The following is a 26635-nucleotide window of genomic DNA, read 5'->3' on the forward strand; positions in this document are numbered from 1 at the left end:
GTGCTTTTAATAGCACAAGTCAAGGAACAAAGAATAAAGTAGTGATGATAACTTGGACTCAGATCTCTCCTCTGCCACTTACTACCTGCACCAGGTCAGGAACCTCCATCCATCACCCGTCTGTTAAATGGGGACAGTAGTCCTTAACAGGGCTTTTAAATGAAACGTTTCATGTAAGCTACTTAGTGTAAGAAATGGTACTAGAAGCATTACCAAAGAAGAGGCTTTAGGGTGAAAATACGGTTTCTGGTCATCTTGAACGAGACAATAGGGGATAGAGCTGAATTAGGCTTTCCTCATAAATGAGGCACAAGAAAACAAACTTGGAAAGACAGGCATGAGGTCACTGAAGTCTTGTTCTATGAAGAAGCCTTCCTTTTCCTGTGCTTCAGGTAAACTATGGCCCATAGACAAAGGATTTTTCAGTGGTTGCAGGGAGGGGTGCAGTACAGAAATCAAATTGAGTAGTATTTTGTTAAACACATGAAAATTATGAAATTTAAATGTCCCTGTCCATAAATAAGGTTTTATTGGAACACAGCCATGCTCGTCTTTTCACCGTCTCTGACTGCTTCCGCACTGTAAGCAGGAGTGGATGGAGCATGATGGTTGTAACAGAAACTCTCCGGCTACCAGAGTCAAACGTGTCTGGCCTTGACAGCAGTGGCTTGCTGACTGCTCTCGGTGACAGTCCACTCAAGGCCATCTTCCTCCAACTGAGACAAGTTCTGCCTCAGTGGATGGATGTTTTCCTCAGTAACAATCATTTTAATAACTATTGAGCGCCTAAGTGATGATACACACTGTAGCCACCCCCACATTCTACACCCGCTGGTGGGACCTGCCAGTCTTGTCCCTGGACCACAAGCTCGCTCAAGGCAGAGATGGTCTACTCAACTGGTGATGCACAATGTAGGTACTTCTAGAAATTGAATAAGCAAAGGAAAACACTAAGGTATTTCTGTCTCAATGTGTCTTGAAAACACCAATTTAATCATCACTAAACTTCGTGGTTAACAAGGGAAGTAGTCACTCTGGTGCATCAAACGCGGTACTGCAATCTGTTGCCTTTAGTGTCCTTAGCAACCCCTCCTTTCCTACATGATCTGATATATATGCAATTTAAGTCACTGGTTATCTATTTTTTATAAGTAACACGATGTAACATTCATAGTGCCATCTCTTGTCTTTCTTTGAACCCTAGTGCCTTATTTTTGGGGAGATATTTGAGCTGAAGGTCAAGGATGATGACCACACTTATTATCCGGTATTTCGAAAAACAACTATTTTTCCAGTCCCATCACAATATGCTACTTCACCTACCCCAGACATCCAATTCCCAAGCAAGCAGAGCTGTTCAAGGACCCCTAATAAAATGCAGGAGGCTTTTTAACAGTAAGGGGATGCTTAATATAAGGTAAATTAAAGATGGCAAAGGAGATGAACGACTGAGTTCCCTGACAGCTCTTCACTTCATTGTCTTGAAATCTAAAAACTGTCATACCACACACTGACAGCTTTCAAGATTCAGGAAGAATAGCTTGTTCCTTGCTTCTAAAAATGTTCTATTTTTTGCTCCATAAGAAAATGATAATTTTTTCTGTCAATAGTAAATAATTAAATTACTTATGCAAAATTCACCTGCCCTTCAAAGAGCAGAGGAGTGCTGCCTTTAAGCGATCTTTATAGACCCCTCAAGGTGCTATCCTGTCACTATGTAAGTTATGGATATTCAATTGAATTTCTCTGCATAGACAGTTCTGTTCGATCCAGAAATTAAGTAGTGTGACGGGACAGATACAGTCAACAGTTCAATAAAAATGCAAATTTTTAAAATTATTAAAACGTACTTAAAAGTAACAAACTGTATCACACACTTCTTAAGTTGAGAAGTGCTCTCTCAAGTTTTTTTGTTTGTTTTGTTTTTTTACAAAAGGAAACCAATCTTTGAAGGTTTTCTGTTGACTGGAGCTATTTTTGAAGCTTCTTCTTCTTTCTCTCTGGTTCACTCATGTCCATGTTTGAGGTGTCAGGAGGAACGCTTATCCCTGGTATCTAAAGTAATGCAAATGGGAAAAAGAAGACGAGTAAAAGCATGAAATTAGGAATACATCCCAGTCTCATCTTCCCCTTCCCCAAAGACACTTTCACGTTCAAAAAGATGGGGAGGGAGCAAGTAGTAGATTTTTGACACAATGTCCATATTTCACATAGCAAGAGCGGTGCAGAAGTGTCAAGGTACATATGATCTCAACAGGTAGAAGCGTGTCACTTGGGAAGTGTGTGTTTATAACACATTCAGTTTATCCTAGCGGACCCACTGGGGCTGTCAGCGTCAGGTGTGTTGGGGCAGAACAAGGTTAAGAACCAGTGTCTTAGAGGAAACACTTCCTTCAAAAGTGCAGATTTCAAAACTGATTTAAGTGAAAAATAACTAGGCAGATCTCAAAGATCTGCTTTTGGTACCAAGAGCCTTGGAAGCAGCCCAGATGCCTGCGTTCCCATGGCCTAGGGAAATCAGTGAGGAAAAAGGATTTCCTATGCAAATATTTGTCCTCAACACTACTTACAGGGTTCTATCATTAAACAGAAGTAAGTTATGACTGTATCACTCTCTTTCACAAAATATGTACTATTTATTCCATCACAACATGGACGGTATCAGTTTCGTCTTACCTGTGGCTCCACAAGGGACATTCGGATTTTCTGATGCTGAAGATTTGATGAGTCTAACATGATTTTCACTTTTACTTTATCAAATATATGAAACACCGTATCTTCTATTTTAAGTGATGGTACCTAAGCAAAACACATTAGACTATTTTTAACTGCTGTCTTACACTTGAGGATTGGTTCTAATTATTTATAATTTATCTGCCATATTAACTTAAAAGTTCAAATTAAAAACTTCAATATTTAATAAGCATCGAAGTGTTCGACATAACAAAAACTACTCATCTAACAGCCTTGCATACATCATGACCTTATTTGCATATGTTCCCTCTTCCATTAAGGTGCTTCCAGTGTGTGTTCATTAATCTCAGGATTCTCACCCTTTAATTAGCAAATTGTTGGTCTTGTACTGGAGCACAACAGTACTGTGGGAAGAATTTATTGTTCTGTAATTCTACTCAGGTTAGGGAAGTAGGGAGTCTATCAGATTAAACACTGGGAACTGGTTTTAAAAATTCCTTCTCTGAGCTATAAGCAGCCATGTATTCCTTTAATCCATCTGCCCACCAGAGACAAAGCATAATTCAAGTTTTCCTTGGAGGGGGAAATGTTACATGGTATAAAAGAAAGAAATCAGGGACAACATTTGTATGTGGAAGATTCACTGAGGTGAGAAATTGTGAGTAAAATGATCAGCTTAGTTGGCATAAAATACTGCAGGTACAGAAAATAATTCTACCCTCTATTGGTACCACTTGAAACCTATCAAACAGAAAGTGTCCCCTCTTCAAAAAAAATCCAAAATAAACACATTAGAAATACTGTACCTCATCGTCATAAATAAGCCGTGGCTTTGGTTTGTCCTTTTCTTCAAAAAACACTGTACCTTCTAAACCATACTTTGGAATTAACACCACAATAGCATTCTTTTTTACAAACAGAATATAAGCTTCTTCACTTACTATTCCTTTGCTTTTGAAAAATAGCTGTAAAAAAAGCATATGACCTTATGAAGGATGTCTTAAAATACTCTGAAGGTAATAAAAAAAGTTCTGCCATTAACTTAGAAGTGAACTATCAGTGACAGAAGGCAAATACCTGGGTATGAAAAGCCACTGATGCACGCTGAGCGTATTGTGCCATTTTGTGCCGGAAATTGAGATTTTTACATAAATCAGCAAGCTTGTGTTTGTCTGTCAGCTCTGGGTAAGTGCAGTCAGCCCCGATAGCCACAGCCAACAACCGATGAACAATGATGTCTGCATATCTACAAAGATGAAGAAGAAATAAGAGTCATGCCATGTTAGCATTAAAATGTCCTTTTAAAATTCAGCAATAACTATTTTCTAGCTCTAATTTCATAAAAAAAAGAAAAAAGTACCTTCGGATGGGTGAAGTAAAATGTGTGTATATTGGGGATGCCAAGCCATAGTGATGAAAATCATTATCCATTCCAGAGCAGAAGTACACAGCTTGCATCATACAGCGAGTAGCTAATATTCTTAACAGAGTGTTTAGATATGGGAAAATAGGTGAATCCGCCCGGTCCAAAGAATCAGCCAAAGATTTGGCTGTATCGGTTTTAATTTCCAAATTCTGTGAATAAAGAGGAGGGAAAGCAAGAGCATCACAGTCAACATTTTAAAATCAGTACCATCATGTCTTCGAAATATAACCCTTCAGTCTGGACAGATACAGTGCTTCTGACCACACAGTGTTTATGCCTTTTATCCTTAACCGAGGAGAACGAAAAATACATTTATAAAAAGTAATGATTGTTTTCTACAACATCAGACTTTAAAACCTTCTGACTGCATTTAGAGGGACAGCAGTATCAACATTCTGAAGATGTTTCAAGGGGGAAAGAATAGTGGGGGCAGTAATGCTGTCTCCCAAAGTCCAATTTTCCTCCAGTCAAAGCAGAAGTAAAGGCCAGAGGCCAAATCAAACTGTAGGGGTTACTACGGCTCAGTGCACTTATACAGCAAACTTAGCTGCTGTTCTGCTTTGGGAGATGAGGCAAAAATCCTTATATCCTCCTTCCTCTACGCAGGTCAGAGAAATAAGACAATAAAAGACAATTCTCCAATTTACAGTGTAAGCCTTCGAGCAGAGAAGCTGATTCTGTTCTGATGGATATGATAGGAGCAGGCCCATCATAAAGATCTGAAAAATCAGAAACCAATGTCATCTTGTTAGAATAATACCCCAAGATCCAATGCTACTCCTCCCAGCTCTCTTCTGTACAGAAAGATGGGGCCTGAGCAAGTGACCCAAAGAAAACCAATGTAAGCCACAGTCGCCCCAAGGGTAAGTGTAATTATGGCTAAATAAAAGCCTACTAACTGGGGGCAGGGGGTAAATGGGGCTGAGGAAATGGTGCCCTTTCTGTGTTTTCCCTTGTTTTCACGTATGCAAAAACGGACTTCTTTCTTAGAGACATGATATAAAGAGGACTTAACTGAGCTGAAGATAATGAGGAAAATAAAAAACCTACTTGTAAATCTCTGAAGGTAGGCAGTTCAGAGGAGGCATGAAGCAACACAGGCATAAAGAACAGTGCAAACGGTCAAAGAAAACAAACTGGCTATCGGTGGGGAAAAGGGCGGGGCGGGGGATAGACTACGAGTTTGGGATTAATAGATACACTGTACTAGATATAAAATAGATAAACAACAAGGACCTACTGTATAGCACAGGGGACTATATTCAATTTCTGGTAATGAGCCATAATGGAAAAGAAACTGAAAATATACATATGTATATATACATATAACTGAATCGCTTTGCTGTACAACTAAACATTGTAAATTGACTACACTTCAATAAAAAATAAGGATAAAATAAAAATTTTAAAAAAGAACAGTGCAAAGTCACAGACATGGAAAAGCTTAAAATGTTCAGGATATTACAAATAACTTAGTCTGGAACATCTGGCTTTAGTAGAGGGCACTCTTTAAAGGCATTAAAGGATTTTATTAAGCAAATGTTTTCAACGTGGGAAGAGATAACTCGACCAAAGAAAGATGATTTTTCTTTTTTTTCAATCAAAAGAACTACCAGCATGTTTTTGCATCAAGAAACAACAAAACTTTTACAGAGATGTGAATGTAGGTTACTCAGGGCAACGGACAGATCACAACACAAATAGAGATGATTTTTCAAACTGTGGGACCTTACCTTAGACTTAGCTGCCTTAACAAGAATTTCGTAATTTGATGGAGGAGGAGCGGGATGTTTTCGAAGCAGAGCATGCTCAGAAAATTCTTCATGAATTTTTTTTGCAACAGAGATATTGGCAAGTAACATAAATTCTTCCACCATGGAATTTGTTTCTCTGCCAATGGAAAAATCATTAAATAAGGGGAAAAAAAAATGAGACTTCTATATAGCATTCACAGGTTACCTTTTCCAACAACAAGATAATGAAAATTTCTATGTAAACATTCATATGTCTGTGCACATGCGTATTTTTTCAATTATTTCATGTATTTTATTTGTAGAAATTAAAACAATAATCAAAACATACTGGTATTTATATTTTTTGTATATGTATATTTTTATTCAAGTATAGTCAGTTTATAATGTTGTGTCAATTTCTTACATGCGTATTTTTAATAACTTAACATCCCCTCCACTTCTCAGCTACTATACTAACAAACTCTTACTATGCATCTACTGCATGAGTAAATCCCATCCAAGTGGAGACTTGACCAACTGGGTCCAAAGAGATTTTTATTTAATTATAAAGTTTACTAAGAATCAAAAGCTATTAGGTCATATCAATTTTGGCTCAGAAAAATGAAAACTTTCACCAATAAATAACCTAAAATGAATAGATATTTACAATAGCTTTTGGGGGTGCTTATTATGGTCTAGGCGTTGTGCTATAAGTGCTATAAATATTGTGATATGTCTGAATATACATATGCACCTATATACAAACTATACATATACATGGATAATTAGCCTTGTTTTGCAGACGAGAAAACTAAAGACGTGTAACACTGTTCTCTTGCTCAAGGTCAGAATTATCAGTAGTAACAGAATCTGAGCCCACACAGTCTGACTTCAAAATACTTAATTTGACATTGTTTTTCATTTTATATAATCAATCTATTGTCCATTTAAAATTCAGTTTAGTAAACGATCTGCATTGTTTAACAGTGCTTTCTTTCTCCAAGTTACTGAATAAGCATTATTAATCTTTCATTCATGTTTCCATTTTTAACATCTTATAACCTCTTGGCAAGATTCCTAAAGTGTATTCATTTTTTTTAATATTAGGAAGACTTCAAAGCATATCTTTAGAACTATAGGGACAAGAAATGTGGTTTTTCTTCTTGGTAAGAATGGGTGATGTCCTACTCTGGCAAAATGAGATTCAAGATTTTCCTCTAAAAAGCTCTAGGAACTGGTTTCACTGTTACTATTAAGACTTATTTGCACAGAAGTTTGCCCAAAAATATTTTTTAATTTTAGCTCTAATGCTATAAAGCACATACTGGTCCTAATTAACAAACTTGAGTATATTCCCATTTTAAATCCTTGGTTATCTACTAGAAAAGTGTAAATGCATGTTAATTTCAGAATCACCTTATACAAGAGGCACGGAAGAGGGGCCCAACTTTGATGTAATCAAAGCCAGCCTTGCTTCCTAAATCTTAACCAAATCAATAAAACAATAACAGCAATACCTAACTTTGAATATTCTTCACAACACCCAATGAGGTAGGTACCATTACCAATCCTATTGCACTGACATAAATCGAGGCATAGAGAGGTCAAATAACTTGTTTGAGTTACTGGCAGAAGAGGGATCCAAATCTAGGCAGCGTGGCTTCAAAGCCCATGGTTTTGGCCACTATTCTGTCCTACCACAGTACAGGTTACACTAAATACTTAAAAATAATGAAGGCAATCTTCTTTTATTTACCATTACTGTTACCAGTCAAGTTCTAATATACCACACATTACAACCAACCAAACTGGCCATTTTTCTTTTATAATACTTACCTTATAAGTAAGATAAGTAAGTTTTATATAAAAAAAGACTAGCACGTGAAATTTATTTTTCCTCTATACTTCTTAACTTAAAAAAACTCTACAGCAATCATAATCCTACTAAAAATAGATACTTGAGGTATAAATGTTTTGTTTATTAATATATATAGCAGATATTACACTTAAAATCAAAATCTTATCTACTACCCATCAAAAAATTACATACCTAAGTTCCTTGGTCTGCAGATCTATAGGATCATGAGTTTCACTGTCCATGTGGAATCGAACTTCTGGCGAAGAGAGAGTCAAAGCCCTAAATAAAACAAAGACGTGAGTCAGTCACGTGAGCAGTAACAGACGTGATTCCAGAAACGATTCTTTTCAAATAGAAAATGACTATAGCAAGTGCACGACAGATTTTCTTCTGAAAGCTTTATGACACTCTGCTGAGTTTCATGTTCTGTTTTCACGAATAGCCTCATAGTTTACAATTCTAAAATGCAGTTAAAAAGCAACAGCAACACAACAAAATGCGTCCTTGTGTTTCTGAGGATTTGAATATCTTCTGTACCCAAACTGAGTTTTTACTGAGCTACTCGGGCTCGTAATTAGTTTTATAAATAAAGAAGGTAACCAGCAGTATTTTATTTACTACAGAAAACATTATTAGGGTAAAGGGTGGTGGAAAGAGGCCAAAGGGAAGCTGCCCTGGGTAGATCAGTGACATCAGTTCAAAAGTATCTTCCCCATACACTCAACCAACGGAGACGAAATTAATCAACTACAACTAATGTTACAAAGACTGACGGCTCCTAATATCTGAGTGTTATGTGTCAGATAATGCGCTAGGCTAAGTGCTTCACGTGCATGGTTCATTTCATGGTTTGGCAAGTTCTCCTTTGAAAAGTTAATTTCCCACAAGGCAAGGTAAGTATAATGTTTCTTCACACTTTGATGGTATTTTCATCTGGTCAGCTCCAAATCAACCTAAAACTAAGAACCTTAATGAGGCTGGGTAACCTGAGACAATCAGAAAAGGGAAAACAATAAGATGAGCTGGGGCAAGTTAAGTGGGATTCCATGTTTTTTTTCCCTTGACTCTTCACCTTTAATAAAAGAACTACAGAAGGAATACTAGACAGGGAATCTCAACAAATATTTCTCCCTTACCACGCAGGATTTACAAGTTTCAAACCACAATTAATCTGTGTGATTAATACATCTTGACCTAGAGACCAAGGTAGACTAATCACATTTTGATCGTTTTTTTTCTTCACAGAACATCTAAAATGTATGCCTATATACGACATAACATTTATCCTTCAAGACAGACATATGATAGATGTAATTTAAGGCATAACATGGACATGTCCTTTGAGAAGGTGAAAGACACCAATTTTTTTACTGATTGTTTTCTCAGTTCTCCCTAAGCCTGAGAAGATTCAATGATATGTTTTACCTAGAAATGACTATCTACTTACAAAACTAAAAGTACAGATTGTTTTTCAAGTTAAAAACTATTTTCCCTGTCCTAATTAGCAGAAGTATATCACAAATGCAAATTTACATCTTACTTTAAAACTATCAAAATAAATACAGTTTCAATTTGTTTTATTCACTTTGCTTTTACAACAGACTTTCTTCTGATGCCCGGCATACTGTAAACTCCTCTTATATACTTCTTAATGACAAAACAATTGTTTTATTCGGTTTTAGTGCATCCAAATTATCCTTATACAGTTTCAAGTTTCAAATTTAGGATCACTAAGCGGATTCCCAGAAAAATGAAGTGAGAGTAGATAGCAGAGGCTCAGCATAGCCACCTGGAACAACACTGTCCAATGGAACTTTCTGCAGGGATGGAAATATGGTAGCCACATGTGGCTACTGAGTACTCGAAATGTGGCTAGTGTGACTTGGGAAGTGAATTCTTAATTTTCTTTAACTTTAATGAATTCTAATTTAAATAGGCACGTTATAAAAGAGCACAGATCTAGAGTTTGCACACCCCAGCAAAAACACTTTTGGTAACCCCTTGTGACCCTACCCTGAATGGTCATGGAACCCAGAGACCAACACACAAAAGGCTCAGGTATTTGCTTTACTCTCATAGTTGATGATGTCTTTCAAGAATCAGATTTCTTCTACTTACTTCAACAAGTCTGAGTACACGAATACTCCTTAAAACTCCTTTGCAGTTAGGTAAATGCTATGATATAATAGCTAAAAGACGTGAATCTGCCACAAGCTATCAGATCTTTGGGAAAACTGCTTTTCTGTAACTTTTAATCATTTAAAAAATAAAGGTGTTGGATTAAACAATCCCTAAAATCTCTTCCAATTCCAAGTGCAAGAAGGACTTCACCTGTATTTAATTAAACATCTGAAAATCAAAGTACGCTCATGAAACTCATTTCTATTTAAATCAGGAAAAATTCATAGAAAAATCTCAAGACCTTGCCTTCCTAGAATTTCCTCAAGATCTTTAACTCAAACATATCAAGATCTTTAACGCAACCGAACTCCTGAAGAAACAGCAGTCCAGAAACAAGCTGCTAACATTTAAAAAGGTGGCTAGAAGAGAGGGAATGTTTCTATTTAAGAGTCCTATTCAGCCTATTAAATAATTCATCACTGTCCATGACAAAACACTTTAAAGAGTTCACGTTATCTTAATACCAGGATAAATGAATTTTGAATCTTAGTAGGTGTTTTTGGGGAAATGTACCCTTTTTCAATTCTTCTTTTTTTCAAAATTTTAGCAAGTTTATTTAGTCCACGGAGACTAGTAGTAATATTATCATTCATGGTTGCTGAATCAATTCTCATCTGAGCTTCAGCGTATGTAAGGGAAGCCTAAAAAAGAAACCATATGTTTATAAAAAACAGGTTTGCTATGTTCTCATATTTCCACTACATAAAATCCATGATTTCAGAAAACCTAAAATTAATTGCAATTCCTAGCTGTAATATTTATACTCCCCACCTATGATTTCTGGTTCAGTAACTCTCATCCGATGTATTATACAACATAAGCAAACTTATGTAGAAATAAATAAAATGCTAGAATTGTTAGTAAATCAGTTGTTTAAACTCTAATTACTTTCATAGTTCAGTTACTGAATAAATACTCAAGTAATGCTAAAATACAATATAAGGAAGGTTACATTATTCTCTGATAATGAATATCAAGTGAAATCCTCTCCAGATGATCATTACTTTCTTACTCACTGCAAATAGTTAATAAAATTGTAACAGTCTAGATATCACATTTTACAGGAAATCTACTAGATACCCCAAATTAACTATCTAATCTAAAAATCAGAAAAACCAGGCTGGAAAAGATTAATTTGCAATGACAATCCAAGCATACAAATAATGCTTCAGTTCCTGTTTCTGTCCTCATGGAAAATGCCATTTTTCAGTTTTTAACTTTTTGGTTTCTTTAAAAAAAGCAGCTTCACAAGTAAAAATCAGGAATAGCAGAAGACAGACACGCAGACCAGATTCTTGGGAGAGCCAACTTATTTACTAGGGGCTAAGTGTTCCCTGTCTAAAAACGTTTTCTGTTATATTTTTACTAAACTTTTTCTTTTAACTACAAATCTATGAAAATTTAAATCATTTGCACAACACTGTTTGTCAAACTCTTCTTTCTTTCCAACACTAGCTGATCAGAAAAGAATGATGATAAAGGGAGAGAAAAAGTAGGTAAACTTGGAAAATAGATCACTGGAAGAAAAGGGATTTGGCAAATATCAGAGAAAGAGTCAGGGCAAAATGAGAACACAAGAGAATTAGGGGGAAAGTATAAAAAAAGTTAAACAATGAGAAAGACAATCTGGCTTCATTCTCTTTGAACATCAATCCCAGGCTAGTTCTACTGGAATCCAACTATGATTTATAACATCATTTCAGTGAGAAAATGTGAGAAACAAGAAGACAGTGTACATGCCATCTTTTAAAATACTAACCAGCTATAAATTGGGACAATTTCAAATACTGGAGTTTCTGAGTTAGGGCCAAAAAAATGTATTTGGTCTTCTCAAGTATATAGCTTTTGTAAGTTTCTGAATACAGGACAACTGCCACATAAATTCACTTCTAAATAACATAAAAAATTACACAGATGACTGAAAACAACCAGATTTTCCTGCAACACTGGGGGAAAAAACTTCTTAACTTAATAAGCCTAACTCTTTCAAAAAAGCCTAGAACACAGTTAAAAGTACCAAACATTTAACCATGAAGTATTAACCATGAAACCAACCTTTGAATTAATGACACTTTTGGTAAACCTCGTTTTTAAGATTTCGGCATTGTCATTCATTTCCCAAATACATGAAAATGCCAATCTATGGGGAAAATCAGACAGTATTTGTTAATGGGAATCAGTGAAAGTAGTAAATATTATGCTTTCATGAAGAAACATGCATAAATACCTGTCAACGTTAGATCTCAGGGAACATAAGTTAGAGCTAAGCAGCTCTGGAACCATGTCAATCCTCTGGGAACAGATAAAACAGAGCATAGATTACTGAGCTATATCGTACGTTTATTTGAAGTTCTATTCTCAAATAGCACTGATGTTATAAGTGGGGGAAAGAGGCCTCTGTGAACAGAGTTGAGAAAATGTGAAATAAAAAGTCTATTTTCTAGAAAAGCAGTTACACGCAATTGTTACAAGAGGGAAGCGATAAAAGAAAACTGGATTTCATGTCAGTGGATCTAAGTTCAAGCTCTCCACACTAACCATCTAGCTGTGCTCTGCAAGTGTAAGAGCTCCGGTGTGTGTAACACGTCTGTACTAGATGAGACACAAGCCCTGACAGCTCTATGACTGGTGCTTCCTCCAACGCTTCACACAAACTACGTATTATTTTAAACATTCTAAGAAAAGAGAAACACTAAGTTTTTATGGAAAAAAATCTACATAGAAGAACTTTGACAATGAATTCATAACAGACTAAGCTTAACTTTTCCTTCTACTTTCACAATTTTTCTAAGTTTATGGGAGCAAATTTAGTGAAGAATAAACAGTAAATTGTAACAGAATAGACTCATGATTTAACTATAAAAAATAGGAAATATATCAGTTACCTGCAGATAATGAGTTAAATGCTACACAACAATCTACATTAACTACATCTTATTATTTGGGCCACTCAACAACAAAAAGCATTTCACTATTTTCACTGAATTTAAGGTCACCTTATTCTATTGTTTGTCTTTTAGTTAATTCATGTACTATTCCAAACTATTCAAGAATCCAAAAGTACCCATGATCTTGACAAACCGCACAATTAACAAACTAATTATTCATATTTCACTAAATACTGAGGCTGTCTTTTCCTCAAGAAAACACCTCAGATGATTTTATTGCTAAGAATAAAGCTGATTACCAAAGGGGAAAGGGGAGGGGATAAATTAGGAGTTTGGGATTAACAGTTACAAACTCCTATACATAAAATAGATAAACAACAACTGTAGCACAGGGAACTACATTCAATGTGTTACTGTAATCTATAATGAAAAAGACTATGAAAAAAATACATATATGTATGACTGAATCACTGTGCTATACACCAGAAACTAACACATTGTAAATTAACTATACTTTAATTAAAATAAACACACACACACGCACACACACAAAGAATAAAACAGATGATGGGTAAGATATAAGCATGTATCAAAATTCCATTTTAAATTGAACACATTTACCTTTTCACAAAGATACACAGTAGTTCCCCTTCTGGCTGATTCTTGATCCAAAGCATTTCCTGGCCTAATAAAATGGCTAACATCAGCAATATGAACACCAACCTTAAAAAGATAAAAATAAAAGGATGCTTAACTGGGTAAATGTACTAAAGGAGTTCTGATGAGAAGAAATTCAGCTAAACTGAAAAAGGACTCAGTCACAGTTACCATTTCAGTTTTTTACATGCCCATCAGTCTCTGCAGCTACAGCTGACTCTACCTGACATGAATAATTCACAAACAAATTCTCCAATGGGTCAAAAGAAAATTAACTCAAGACTAGAACCACATTTGGCTAGAACATCACTGTAAGTACGAATACCTCCAAATTTCCATTTTCCAGTTCTCTACAATGCAGAGCATCATCTATATCAGTGCATCCTGGGGGGTCCACACTACAAACACACAGATGTCTCAAGTCTTCTCGGTTTTCCATGTCCTGGAAGATGCCACATTAACAAATAAAATACTGTTCTGATAGCACGGATGTAGCACAGCTCTTTTAAGAACAACAATATTGATATTTTAAAAACTTAGCTTTCTTTCTTATGAGAACCACACATTATGATTTATAACTTGTGAACTCCTTGCCTTTGAAATATTTGACATAAGCTAGTGTCTGTCCCCTAAAAAGTCTATCTTTCAGTAAAGCGTGATACTAAGAGTTTAGTATCTAACTAAACGGAGGGGAGGTGGGGACTATGGTTTCCATATATTTAAAAACACATACAGAAACCAAACACACTTAGCTCAGATACAATAATTCATAAAGTCACTACAAATTCTCTTCAACACACCTGCTCAGTAATGCTCCAGGGCATCTTTGGTAGAAAGCCGAGAATGGCCTGTGAAAAAGGCTGATGGGGAACATCGTGCTCAAGTAACAAAACTTCTGTTTCAGTCTCTTTGTCTCCAACTTCACCTAAATTTTTTACAAAGTGTCCCTAAAACCAAAAGGTATTATTACAAAGGCATGTTTTACAGCTTTGTGTTTGGTACGTTATAGTTTATCACATTAAATCCTGGAACATTTATGTATCACCTTAGTTATTTCTAAATGTTCTCCACACTTCTTAAAAAATGACCCCCTGGTAAATTAAAGCTAAAAATGACAAGTCTTCTCAAGTTTATGATGCAGACCTCTCATTCTAAAACAGGAAAATGAATAGGTCCTATCAGGTAGACTAGGGGTCTTAAGAAACAACAGAAAGCATTCTCTTCATCATAAATATGGTAATAGAAAAGGAATTATTAAACAGACTGATTTTTAAGGGCCCACCTCTCATATAACAAAATGTCTATTTCCTATCATCTTTCAAGCTTAAAATGTGTTTCAATTTAGTAGCGTCATAATTTGTTTATTAGAATCTACTTAGGTCTCAAACACCATTTTTGGAATGCTATCAATAAAAGTTATTTGTTAGGAAATTCGAGTAAAAGTAACCAAGTGATTTACACTGGAGTTTCCTAAGATTAATTTTCAAATTGGAGGCACTATTTATTAGGTAACTAAACTATTCCTAAATTTCGGTATGTATTTTATACAAAAGCAGATTCTATTTTCAGTCAAAGAAGCAATTTTATCCCCAAATTTTTGAATATTCTAAAATAAAATGACTAATTCAAGCTTACGTTTGGATATCTGGAACTTCTGGGCCAACCATCAACAGCAACAATAATTCTCCGTCCTTCTAATGTGGAAGCCTGTCTGGTTTCTATCCGAATTCTAGGGATTCTCTTATCCGCAGGTGTAAAGAGATGTCTTCTTGACTAGAGAGAGTCAGGAAAAAAGATTTGACACACACACAAAAGGCTGGAGACGGGGGCAAGGCGAGGGCTCTCAGTTCTGTTAAGTGTGTACCATTCTGTCTTACATAGCAACACACTCTTCACTCACCTCCTTAATGTCAGACTTGGAAAGCATGCCACAATATGGCCTCCAGTTCCTTTTTATTATTCCGACAATTCTACCTGTAGGCTTTAACATTTTCTCACTTACAGCAGACTTCAGCTGAGATTCAAATATAAAAGGAAAAAATCTTCAGTTATCTTTTCTGTCAGGATAATGAGACAATTTTCCTTCAAAATTAGAACATGAATATGGATACTAACACTTTCTCAGGCAGTAAATTATGACATAAAACTACAGAATCTTGATGCTTCAAAATTCTAGGCAAGAGCATGCCAAACCCAACCATAAAAATAGTTCCATAATAATAAAGCATTGTAAAACAGACAGTTTAAAAAAGAAAAAAAGAAAAGTAACTGAATAAATATGTCATCCCCCTATGGCCTGGACTCTGCAAAGATAACATCACAGTAAAGATTCCAGAGCAGTGAATATAATTAATATAAAGAGACAAACTACTAATGTTGGGTGAATTCCAAATACTTCTATTATTCTTGTAATTCTAAAATAGGAAAATAAATAGGTCTTATCAGGTAGACTTTAGGTCATAAGAAACAAAGGAAAACATTCTCTTCATCAAAGATATGGTAATAGAAAAGGAATTATTAAACAGACCCATTTTTTAAGGGCCCAGAAGTACATCTATGATGCTGAGGGAATTTTAACAATACATAAAAGCATTTCAGAAAATTTACAATTTGTATTTACTTAAACCTCACTCATTCAGACAAATCATGTAGCTGAATGTCAGAATTCACATTTCATACTCAAGTTAAGTCCTTTTGTATTTAAATCTATTTATTTGAGCAAAATAAGACATTAATTTAAAAGAAGATTATTTAGAGGAAAAGAAATTAACTGTATTACGTGTATTAAACCTACAGAACTGTACTGTATTCAATAAATCTGAAAGCAGTGAACTTGTTTAATTTTCTCTGAAGCTGGCATGTTAACCAATTACCCAAAGCTGCACAAAAAATAAAACCTGCTTGGTTTCATACAGTGCGTTCTCTCTCCTCTTCTTTCTCCATATCATCTTCATTTTGGCCTTCATCATGTAAAACCACAGAGGATGGCGCTACCCACTCACTCTTGGGAAGAAGTTCCACAGCCACAATATCTTCATGAATTGCTCGGTTTAAATTTTTAAGTCCTTGTAAGATTATCTGTGCAAAATAGCAAATGGCATATGCCCAGATGTTACCAAAGGCAATATAATAATGGAAGGTTACCTAAAAGAAGTTTAGATATATTCTCAATGTCTCTAATTCCCCTCCTTTCTAATTTTTCTTCCTTTACAGTGTCCCTTGACTCTGCCCTCTTAATTTCTCAACATCAAGTAGAAAAAACATGGTCAGAAACTAAGGGTTGTGTTCAAGGCTCTACCATAATTCTTACAGTAGTACCAAGTTGTCTTAATCTCTCTAAATCTCAGGGTCCTGATTGGTAAAACAAACAAAAAGTACCTTCATGAGAAGAGTTGAAGATTAAATGAAATGCAGCCTTCAAAGCAATGAGACCAGGACAAGGCAAACAGTGAACACCCTCAAAACAACTGCTCTTTGCCTTAAAGTGTGTGACAAAGCTAAACATTATGTAAATAGTATGAACAGGTTGTATTCAGGTAATAGAGGCACCCTAGTTTTTATTTGATTGATTAGATTGTTTTTCTCTTAAAAGTAGGTTAATAGAAAGTTTTCTTCTTCAACAAGCAGTTTTCTAAAAAAGTGATTAATTTTACCAGCATCTTTGACCTCTCACATAACTGCCTTCAAGCTGATAAACTGGGAGTATAAAACAAATTTGAATTCTTGAACAAAGTCTTAAACGTTTACGACAGGAAAGAAAAAATGAACAGAAAGTATTTTAGTGTACAAGGAATTTATGTACACACTTGCCTCTTTATTTTCTTCAGTGTCTCCATGAACCCACACTGTGGCTTCTAAGTAATTTTCCCTGCTGGCTCTAAATGTTCCTTGAAGGTATGCACCCGACTTTATGCCTTGTTGTAGCTTACTTAATGGAAGATGCTCTGAAAATATTATTTTTCCACTCTCTATTTCATTCTGTGAAACAAGCAAATCAAGAGATGTTGTTAGTATGTCTGTCTTTTAGATGCTCAATATACAACTATTACTGCTATCAGGTATTTTTTAAAACCACCATCAACATTATGGTGCAGGCAACTCAATGAATTTGAAAGAATATAGCACAGTAAGAAAAAAAAGGCTTTCTACTCTTAGGGCATGTCACACAAGTATTTCCATTTCATTACATTTAAGTGTCAACTACAGATGGAGAACACTAAGAAATTCTGTGTACCCCCTCCAATGCTACCCAGGCCCCCGAATGAAGGTGTGCAGGTAGATGAGCAAGTGAGCAGGCAGGAATGTAAAGGGTAATGCGAAGCCTTAATTACACGGAAAGACTCTGGTTACTGAAAGCAAAAGAAAAGCTGTTTTTGCTTTGATTAATTTAAACAGCGGAGGCTGATTTAGATAGAGGGAGGGTGTGAACTGTTTTAGATCCACTGCAACACCTTCCAGGGCTCTCAGAGACTTCAACGCCCACCACCCTGACTGCTCCGCTCCTTCGTTTCCTTCTTCATTTCCTACATTTTCCATCTTCTATGGAGATCCCTTTACTGCTTAAATTTCCAAGTTCCTCACCATTCTCCCTGGTTCTTGGATGAGTGACCGCAATCTTATACTGAGAATCAGAAGCAGTCACCAGAGACCCACGTCTTCCCACCACAGAATTGCCCACCTACTTGCATCTACCTACCAGCTCTTCTCCTCCACACAGGAACTCTGTCCTCTAATTCCCTTCTCTCTCTGGAATCAAATTTCCCCCTCCTCTACTCTGACATCCTCACCATCACATAAACTAATAGAAAAATCAATATGGACCTATTAAATATTATGGCTTATTAAATAAATTAATGATATGGCCTATTAAAATAACCACTGATTAACGAACTATTCCCTCACTGCCCTATACAATCGATTACCAAGTCCTAAAATCAACAAAATAGGTATATGAACAAAATATACCCAATATCTGACTATTTCTCACTACCTTATCTGCTACTATCATGGTCCAATTTTCTGTCTTGTCTCCCAAGGATATTAAAGTATCATCCTAACTGGATCTTGCTCTAACCTATGCTCCTTAGAGCAGCCAGATGGATATTATCACTCTTCTGCTCAACAGCTGCCAGCACTCATGGACTAAAATCCCATTTTCTTCCCATGACTCATTACACCCAACATCATCTGGTCCCTGCCTACATTTCTGACTTCATTCCTAACATTTTCTCCCTTGCTCACTGCATCCCAGCTACACTTATAGTTGTTTCTTGATCTTGCCAACTTATTCTATCCTCAGAGCCTTTGAACTTGCTGTTTCCTCTGCATAAAATGCTCTCCCCCTAGTTATTAGCATGTTTAATTCTCTTAAATAATTCAGCATAAAAATCCCTTTCTCCAAGTAAATTTGCTTCGTGAACATCCTTCACATCTCAGCTTAGACATCACTTTCATCAGGAAGCCTTGACATCCCAAATCTGGGTTAGATGACCTTGCTAAGCACAGTCAGTTCTCCTGTACTTCTTGTTTTGAAAACACAAATATGTTCCAATGCAACTGACATACTAAAAAATACTTGGTGAATGCAGAAAACTGCGCCTAGCTGAGCCAAGCTGGTGTAGGAATCAAACACACACACACATACACACACCCCTCTCCCAAACACCAATCAGTTACCTCAGATCACCATGTTTTATGAGCCACACCATCTTTCATCTGGTGTAACACCCTTCTGTTCAAATTTAGATAACCCTCTTTCTACCACTTCATGAAGTTTTGGAGTGTGTCCCTGACCACATTTTCCCTTAAGCTCTGTGGTTTTTATTATATAATTTTGCATGGCACAGTGACTGAGGAACACGCAATGGATTATAACAGAACTGATTGTATATGTAATTTCACCACATCCTACACTTACTCTACTGTACTAATTGATCAAATACTGTGTTACTAGTGCTGGATTACTTCTTGTTTCTTCTTCTAGACTAGTGCTATTCAAAACTACTTTGTGATGAGGGAATATTCCTTTTTTGATCTCCAATATGGTAGCCACCAGGCACAAGTGGCTCTTGAATGCTTGAAAGATGAATAGAGTAACTGAGAAACTGAATATTTAATCTGAATTAAATTTAAACAGCCACATGCAACTAGTGGCTACATATCAGATATAACCCTAAATCTGTATTCCAAACACCAAGCCCAGCTTTGATTTGCTCACTTCCATTTCATTTTGTAAAGTAGCTGGTTGAAGGCAAGCAGGGGTGGAGAAAATGTTGTAAAGACTAGATGTATGTATAATGTTCTATTACATAAAGCCTATTTTTATAACTATAATATCTACCACTTACATTTACCATTGTTATGTGCCAGGCACTGAGATAAGAGTTTTATTAATACTACTACTACTGTTATCACCTCATTCGATCCTCATGACAACACTATGAGGTCACTATTGCTAAACACACTTTACATGGATGGAAAGGAGAGCTCACAAAGTTCAGTGATTCCCTCTCATGCCCACTACTGTGGTGATCCCCTAATCCTCCCTCTGCCTCTAATCTTGCCCTGGAGACAAAGAATCATCTGAGAAACTGAAATTAGAGTGGTCTTCCAAATAAGTAACATTTCTGGCCACTCTCCTCCATTCCTCCTAGACACACTCTCACTCACCTCTAATTTTCTTTAGCCTGCCATTATTAGGTAGGGAGCCTACAATCCTATCCACCAACATCTCCTCACAGCAGCCCTGGAGGGAGACCTTCATAAAAGTTTCAAACTTACTAATAGAATAAACTGTAAGTCCTCATCATCTGGCCCCCACCCCTCCTGCTCTACCTCTCCTGACTCCCCATCCTCCTCTGGGGTTGATGCTTCAGCCGTGTGCTCTCTCTGCAGTGCCCACCACTTCTTAATCAAATACCTACTCCTCATTTGCAAACCACCCCTGAATTCCTTCACTTATTAAGTAGACAAATAGTGCCACTTTGTGCCAGGCCCCACGCAGGGTGCTGAGGATACATCAGCGATTGGCGCTATTTTAGAAAGTCAAGCCTTATGAGCGGCATTTTGTTAAAGAGACAATGACAGCCACTCCGGTTGTTCAGAACCCAACTCCTATTTCAGTTCCAGCTTATCCACCGATACTCCAATTCTTCAATTTGGTAATTATAAGCCTAGTATTTCCAAGTGGCTATGTTAATCATTTCACTTTCCCAAAATACAATAAAACAAACTCAAACATACCCCTTCTTCAGACAAACACGCAAGACGATCTATGAGCTCGGGGTTAGCAGTCAGGCTTTTTATATATTCTTCACCTGAAAAATAAGTTTTTTGTTCTTGATAAATTCAAAATTCTTTTCTCTAGATATGGAAAAACATGGATTTTATCTTGTTTGTGACAGAAGCTATGTCAATTTTTTCTTTCCTTTTTTTGGGGGGGTGGAGCACTAAGGTGGTCATGCCCAAGAGGCAGTGGGTCAAGAATATCTATGAGCTTCTGTTACTGAGCCAATTCCAAATGCTGACAGGGAACTTAACAGCCACTGGTGGCACAACTCAGCTTAGAAATGCTGAGAACTTTAAAAAGTACAAAAATACCACATTGTTATACAAGACTATGAACATATCAAATACTGGAGTGAACACCTGACTGTGGGCCTCGTGATAATTTTTGTACACATTTGAGAACATAAACTAAAAGTTTTGTCTACATGAAGACTTACAAGTGAAAGCTGGTATCCCCTCCTCTATGGCTTTCTCTTTGTTTTTCCTGTCATTTGTTATGAAGATAACTTGCAGCTGATTCTCTGCTGACAGTTTCTTCAAATGTTCATTGTACCATTTTGCTGCTACTCGAATGGCTCTGTCATTCCTGTCATTAGAATTTTCTCCCTGTTCTTGCTCTACATAAGTTTCTCTAAATGTAAAGGAAAGGAAAAAAAAGAAAGAAAGAAATGGAAATCAATAGAATCAAGCATATGTAAAAAGTCTTAGGACATAAATGCTTATTAACCACTAAACTTAAAAGTCAATGGTAGGGAAAAAAGTCCATGGTACATCTTTTTCTCTTGAATGTATTCACATTTATACCTCAGAGAAGAAATATATAGGATCTTTATAGTGAAGTTTTTAAGACAACAATTTGCTTGGAAAAAAAGAAAGTCATATTATTGATAGAACAATAAAAAGGCTAAAACAAATTTATTTCACCAAAAGAAAAAATTCAACATCACAATTTATATTTTAGATGGGGATATTAAATAAGTAATGCTTTGTTTAAAAACTATACTAAAACTTTGCAGGTCCGACAATGAGACTCATCCAAACTGTGGGTTAACAGGAATTCCTAAAAGCTACCAATTGTAAGATTAGATGATTTATGATCATATAATTCATCCATAGTTATTAAAAACATATGCACCTAAATTATCCATGGTAAACACTAAATGACAAGCTATCTACAGACTGAAAGACCAGATATAGATTTGATTACATATTCCTTCTAAGTCTATCCACTCTAAGCTCCCAAACACAACAGCATACTTATTTCTTTAAATCTGTTCTTCAAAGCCAAATTTAAATACAGTAACAAAATTCAGTAGAATAACTTTCACCTTAAGGATAAGAGCTTAATTTTAGAATTTTACTTATTTATATTGCTTTCAGAATTACTTTATTTCTCACCACTAATACATCTCCTAATGCTTTCAAGCTTCTCAAAGACACTGTCATAAAGTTCTGAACTGGTTTTAGCATGACTGAGCAACAATTTTAGATGAGATCTGCCCAAGTGCCCTAATTCTTCCTGTCAACCCCCATATTGCTAAGCTCTATTCACTGCACTGAAGCTAACAAAACTGTTAATGCTGGATTAAAAATCCAATGATCATGCGCCACAAAGACCTACTAGGTCTTTCTGCATGGAAACATAGCAAAGTTTCTGGCACTGGGTTTGAAGGAGGAGATAGGAATAAGAAGTCTACTAGCGCTTTACTGATGTTCTTTATAAGAACAATATTTAAGTTTGAGATGTAAGAATAAAGAAGAGAAATTTGAGAAACTAAATATTTTTAATTTGCATATTCCAGTGGGATTTCATTATCAGGTCGACTATCTAACTAGCAGTTCTCTACCAGGTGATTTTGGCCCTCAGGGAACATTTCACAAGGTCTGGAGACCTTCTGCATTGTTACAACTCAGTAGGGGAGGGAAGGGGCGGGGAGGTTTGTTACTGGTATCTAGTGGGTAGAGGCCAGGGATGCTGCTAAACATCTCACAACGTACAAGACAGCCTTCGCAAAACAAAAAATTATCCAGTCCAATATGTCAGTGGTGCCAACATTAAGAAACCCTGATCTAATAAAAGTATACTAGGACTCATTATAAATTATTATTTAACGTAAGGAATAAGCAATATCCTATTTTCTAAGATCACGTTCAAAGGTCTTGAATCTGAAACATAAAAACTTCTACCTCCTAACCTTACCATCTTCAATGTGATCAGTTAGAAGGTATTAGTTTAACTTTTAAAAGCCCATTAAGAATATATCTGCTTTATATTTTTAAAGTTTTCCTTCATAAACTCTTATATCTTATTAATCTATGTTGGTTATTCACATAGTATGGAATTCCGGGAACCTAAGCAAATTTCACTTCCAAAATCCTATTGCTCAACTCATACTAAAACCAGTTCAAAATCTGGAAGTAAAAGTACCTACAACAGCCTAGGAGTCAGGAGACCTTGGTTCTGGGTTTGATCTAATCAATGCCTATGTAACTTTAGCAAGGTCCACTTGGCATTATCATCTGTAAACTGTGTAAGAACCAAATAATACTCTGAGAAGTATGAAGCCTATAGGGTATCTTCTGATAATGTCACAAATTACCACCAGAAACTCTCCCCCCAATTTAGCTAATTCTACAGTTTTCCGATAATTGACATAATTTCCCCCCTACCTATGGTGCTCATTAGTAAATGTATAAAAATGCTTCTCCTGGTTATTAGTCACATCTCGGATTCGTTTATACACGGGAGCACTCCGATTTCTCACTTCTTGGAGAACTGTTTGTAGCACAATGACATTTCTGATGGCAGGGTCCTCAAGGACATCAATCTTTAAAATAAACAAATAAAAGAAAAGAAGAGTTAGTTTTTCCTATTTTCACTCATAAATTGTTTCTGTTGAACATAAACCCCTGCTGGTTTAAAAAAAAACACTAAATGCACATTAAACTAAGGAGCTATTTTGCACTAGAAAATCCTTCAGGTCGACGAGAGATGAACACATGTAAAGAAAACTACAAAATTGTAGAATTAACTCTACTAATAAAGAAATACGTTGGCCCACATAGTTTTCGTTCGTAGGCACTTACAAGCTGCCTGGGGGTCGCAGGCTGGAGGCCACAGAAGCCCAGGTCCCCGGCCTCCAAACATAAAAATCTAAGGCAGAAGAGACATCAGGAGTTAGAAAATTAACGTTATCTAAAATGCTTACAACTCCAAAAACTCAAAAAATTGTAAGTACATGGAAAGGACCTCGGTCTGGCGGGTAGGAGGCTTGCGCCCCGATGGGGTTTACCTCTCCCTAAGTACGTGACTTTGCCCAAGACGCTCCTCCCTGGCCCTCAGTTTATCTGTCACACTCCTTTCTCCTGGTTGGGGCCGCGGGGTTAGCCCGTCTGCCGACGCACCTGGTGCAGCAGCACGTTGGTGTCAGGCAGCAAGTAGTGCGGCTGCGGGCAGAGACTGCTGGCCGGGTCCAGGGGCTGCGGCTCGAGGACCGGCCCCTCGTGAGCACCGCCGCACGCCGCGCACCCAGACGCACCGCAGCCGATGTCGTCCCGCAGGTAGTGCTCGCGCACGATCTTCATTACGCCGCCCGCCCGAGTCTTTTTCAAGAAAGTCTTGGACTTGAGCATCTTGCCTCTCCGCGCGGAATCCGGACCCCGACAGCGCTCTTCCGGCGGAAATTGTCAAGCCAGGAGCCCTGTCGCACAACTACACCTCACCCGGAGGTTCGCCCCTTCCCGCTCCAGGGTATTAGTAAACTTCCCCGCCTCTCGCGGGAAAACTTCGAGACTGACATTGATTGGCTCTCTGAGGGCTGCGAGGATTGGACAAAAGCAGACAGATGGGCGGAGCCTGGAGCCATTTCCGCCTGCGAATTGGGCGGGTCCCCCCGAGGGACTCCAACTCCCAGAGTGCGTTGCTTCCCGCGCCTGGGTGCACCGGGGAGGTTGGGGTTCCGGCGTGGGCATATGCAGCTGCAGCTTCCCCTGTCCTCCCGGCGCGGAGGTGGTTGTCTTGGTTACGAGTCCTAACGGTCCCGGGCCTGAGTTTCCTTGCTGAGGGGCTGCAACCTGAGCTGCTGTCTGGAGACACCTTCGGCTCTTCTAAGTGTGGGCGGTGGCGACCGCTTCAGCCTTCGATTTGGAGTGATTGAAGCTTTCTAGGTACCTCGCGGTTACCCCTTCCTCCTCCCCGTGGGGCAAGGAATCCTCTGATGCTGCCATATTGGCGTTTTATTTTTCTCACCGCACGTGTGGGCAGCCCCATTCCCTGACCTTGTGTAATCCAGGTGATGTTGCCTGTCTTTGAGTTCACCTTTTCTTACCCTCGTCCCTTTAAAAACGAAGGAAGACGATCCAACCAAAGGTCTTGCCGTTTCCCCTCCACACACGTTTGTTTTTGTCCTATCCTTCGGTTTAGAAAAGCTGGTGTCTACAATACCGTAGTAATCTATTATGTCATATAGTATTAATATAGAAGAGTTGCTGAAATTTTTGTGAAGGGATAAGCAGTTTGATTTAGATTGATGAATTGTTCTTTTACTCTCTTGTTTTCATTTTGCAATCTACAAGTCTATAAAAGTGCTTTCTCTCACTATTTCCCTTTTTAAAACGTCTTCAGTGATGCCTCATTGCCGGCAGAATAAATTTGGAACATATTGAAACATCTAAGGCCGTCCACAGTCTTGATTATGTATGAGGAACAGCCCTTATGTGTGTGTGTGTTGGGGGTGGGGGGGGTAGGGAAGAAATCACCACTCAAATTCACACAGACTTGGTCCAGCCCGACTACCACTATCCCCTTCTGTTGTTTTACACTTTCATCACTTCTGTACAACCTTAATACCTGCATTATTTTCCTTTTTATTACTTCTGTCCAAATCCTTTAAGATTCTAATTCTTACCTCTGTAACCTTCCCCTGACAAACTCAGAAGTAACTTCTCTATCTTGAAAATGTACTGTTTTTATTAGTAGCATTCCTGGGTACTAGTGATTTAGGACTTTATCCTTTATCTCATACACTTCTTTGTTTAAGTAAGAATCCTCCCCAGAAACTGAGTTTTTTTATTCATCAAAGATATGAGTTAATAATAGGATTTAATGAGTTTGATTTAATACGTTTGATTTGAGCAGTAATTTACCAATCTGTCCTGGATTTGAGGTTCTCCAGTTTGCCAACAATTACTTAGGAATCCGTAGTACACTTTGATATACTTTATGCATTCCACAGAGAATTTGAGTATGTTTCAATCAGTATTCTTTAACCTACAGAAAATCAGAAGTGGAATTGGAGAAGAAAAGTGACCCGTAATAATTAAAAATGTCTCGAAAAGTTGCCAAGGCATCAAAAAAACTGAATGTCTCTAGCTCTCTGGAATCCGAAGATATTAGTTTAGAAACAACAGTTCCGACAGATGATATTTCCTCATCAGAAGAGCGAGACAATAAAATCAAAATCACCAGGCAGCTAATTGAACGGAAAGAACTACTTCATAATATTCAGTTACTAAAAATAGAACTCTCACAGAAAAACATGATGATCGACAATTTGAAAGTTGATTATCTTACAAAGGTAAGATCGTGTATAAATGTTGCTCTCTATGTGCTTGATTGTTTTCAAACTGCAGGTAATTAAGAATTAAGTTTATGTAGATGTAATCTGAACTTGAAATGATGCATTTAAAATTTCAAGAAAATAATTACATATTTTGCATAGTTTAAAAAAGCTATTTTTAAAAGTAAAGGGGGAGTGAATACTATTTGTGTACCAAATAAAACATCTTGAAAGAAAGAATGACTTAAAGGTGGGGCAAGGATGAATTGCTTTTGTAGGCTCAACTATAAGAATAATCATTGTATTTACGTCATGGAGTTGTTGGGAGGATTAAATTAATCAATGCACTTAAG

The 26635-nt window shown here is 37.1% G+C and overlaps 2 protein-coding genes across 7 annotated transcripts in view; one reads left to right on the forward strand and one right to left on the reverse strand.

The window, feature by feature from the left end:
* Positions 1-1815: 1815 nt before the first annotated feature.
* On the reverse strand, positions 1816-24636 carry DIS3 (DIS3 homolog, exosome endoribonuclease and 3'-5' exoribonuclease). Of its 2 annotated transcripts, XM_072976342.1 has the most exons (22): positions 24130-24636; positions 23812-23878; positions 23395-23552; positions 21162-21355; positions 20680-20753; positions 17248-17415; positions 16351-16515; positions 15338-15451; positions 15073-15210; positions 14238-14384; positions 13763-13879; positions 13402-13503; positions 12120-12184; positions 11948-12032; positions 10406-10533; positions 7904-7990; positions 5854-6010; positions 4055-4269; positions 3772-3940; positions 3501-3659; positions 2677-2799; positions 1816-2055 (listed from the first exon to the last, which is right to left on the reverse strand). In XM_072976342.1, exons 7-22 carry the CDS (start codon positions 16378-16380, stop codon positions 1972-1974), a joined length of 1920 nt encoding a protein of 639 aa, XP_072832443.1. In that variant the 5' UTR covers positions 16381-16515; positions 17248-17415; positions 20680-20753; positions 21162-21355; positions 23395-23552; positions 23812-23878; positions 24130-24636; the 3' UTR covers positions 1816-1971. The 2 variants fall into 2 exon arrangements, with proteins under 2 accessions (XP_072832443.1, XP_006210345.1); XM_006210283.4 differs by lacking the exon at positions 23812-23878 and having other exon boundaries at positions 24130-24483.
* A 23-nt stretch (positions 24637-24659) lies between these two features.
* Positions 24660-26635, forward strand: part of PIBF1 (progesterone immunomodulatory binding factor 1) — a 171558-nt gene continuing 169582 nt past the window's right edge. For all 5 annotated transcript variants that reach the window (XR_012080055.1, XM_006210284.4, XM_072976344.1 and 2 more), the window contains exons 1-2: positions 24660-24891; positions 26000-26300. Coding sequence is in view for 4 of the 5 variants with exons in the window: in XM_006210284.4 (XP_006210346.1) it covers positions 26049-26300 (252 nt within the window). In the remaining variant the exon portion in view is untranslated. The remainder of the gene's footprint in view (positions 24892-25999; positions 26301-26635) is intronic.

The sequence above is a fragment of the Vicugna pacos genome, chromosome 14 (genome assembly GCF_048564905.1).
Source record: "Vicugna pacos chromosome 14, VicPac4, whole genome shotgun sequence".
Classification (NCBI taxonomy): Eukaryota; Metazoa; Chordata; class Mammalia; order Artiodactyla; family Camelidae; genus Vicugna; species Vicugna pacos.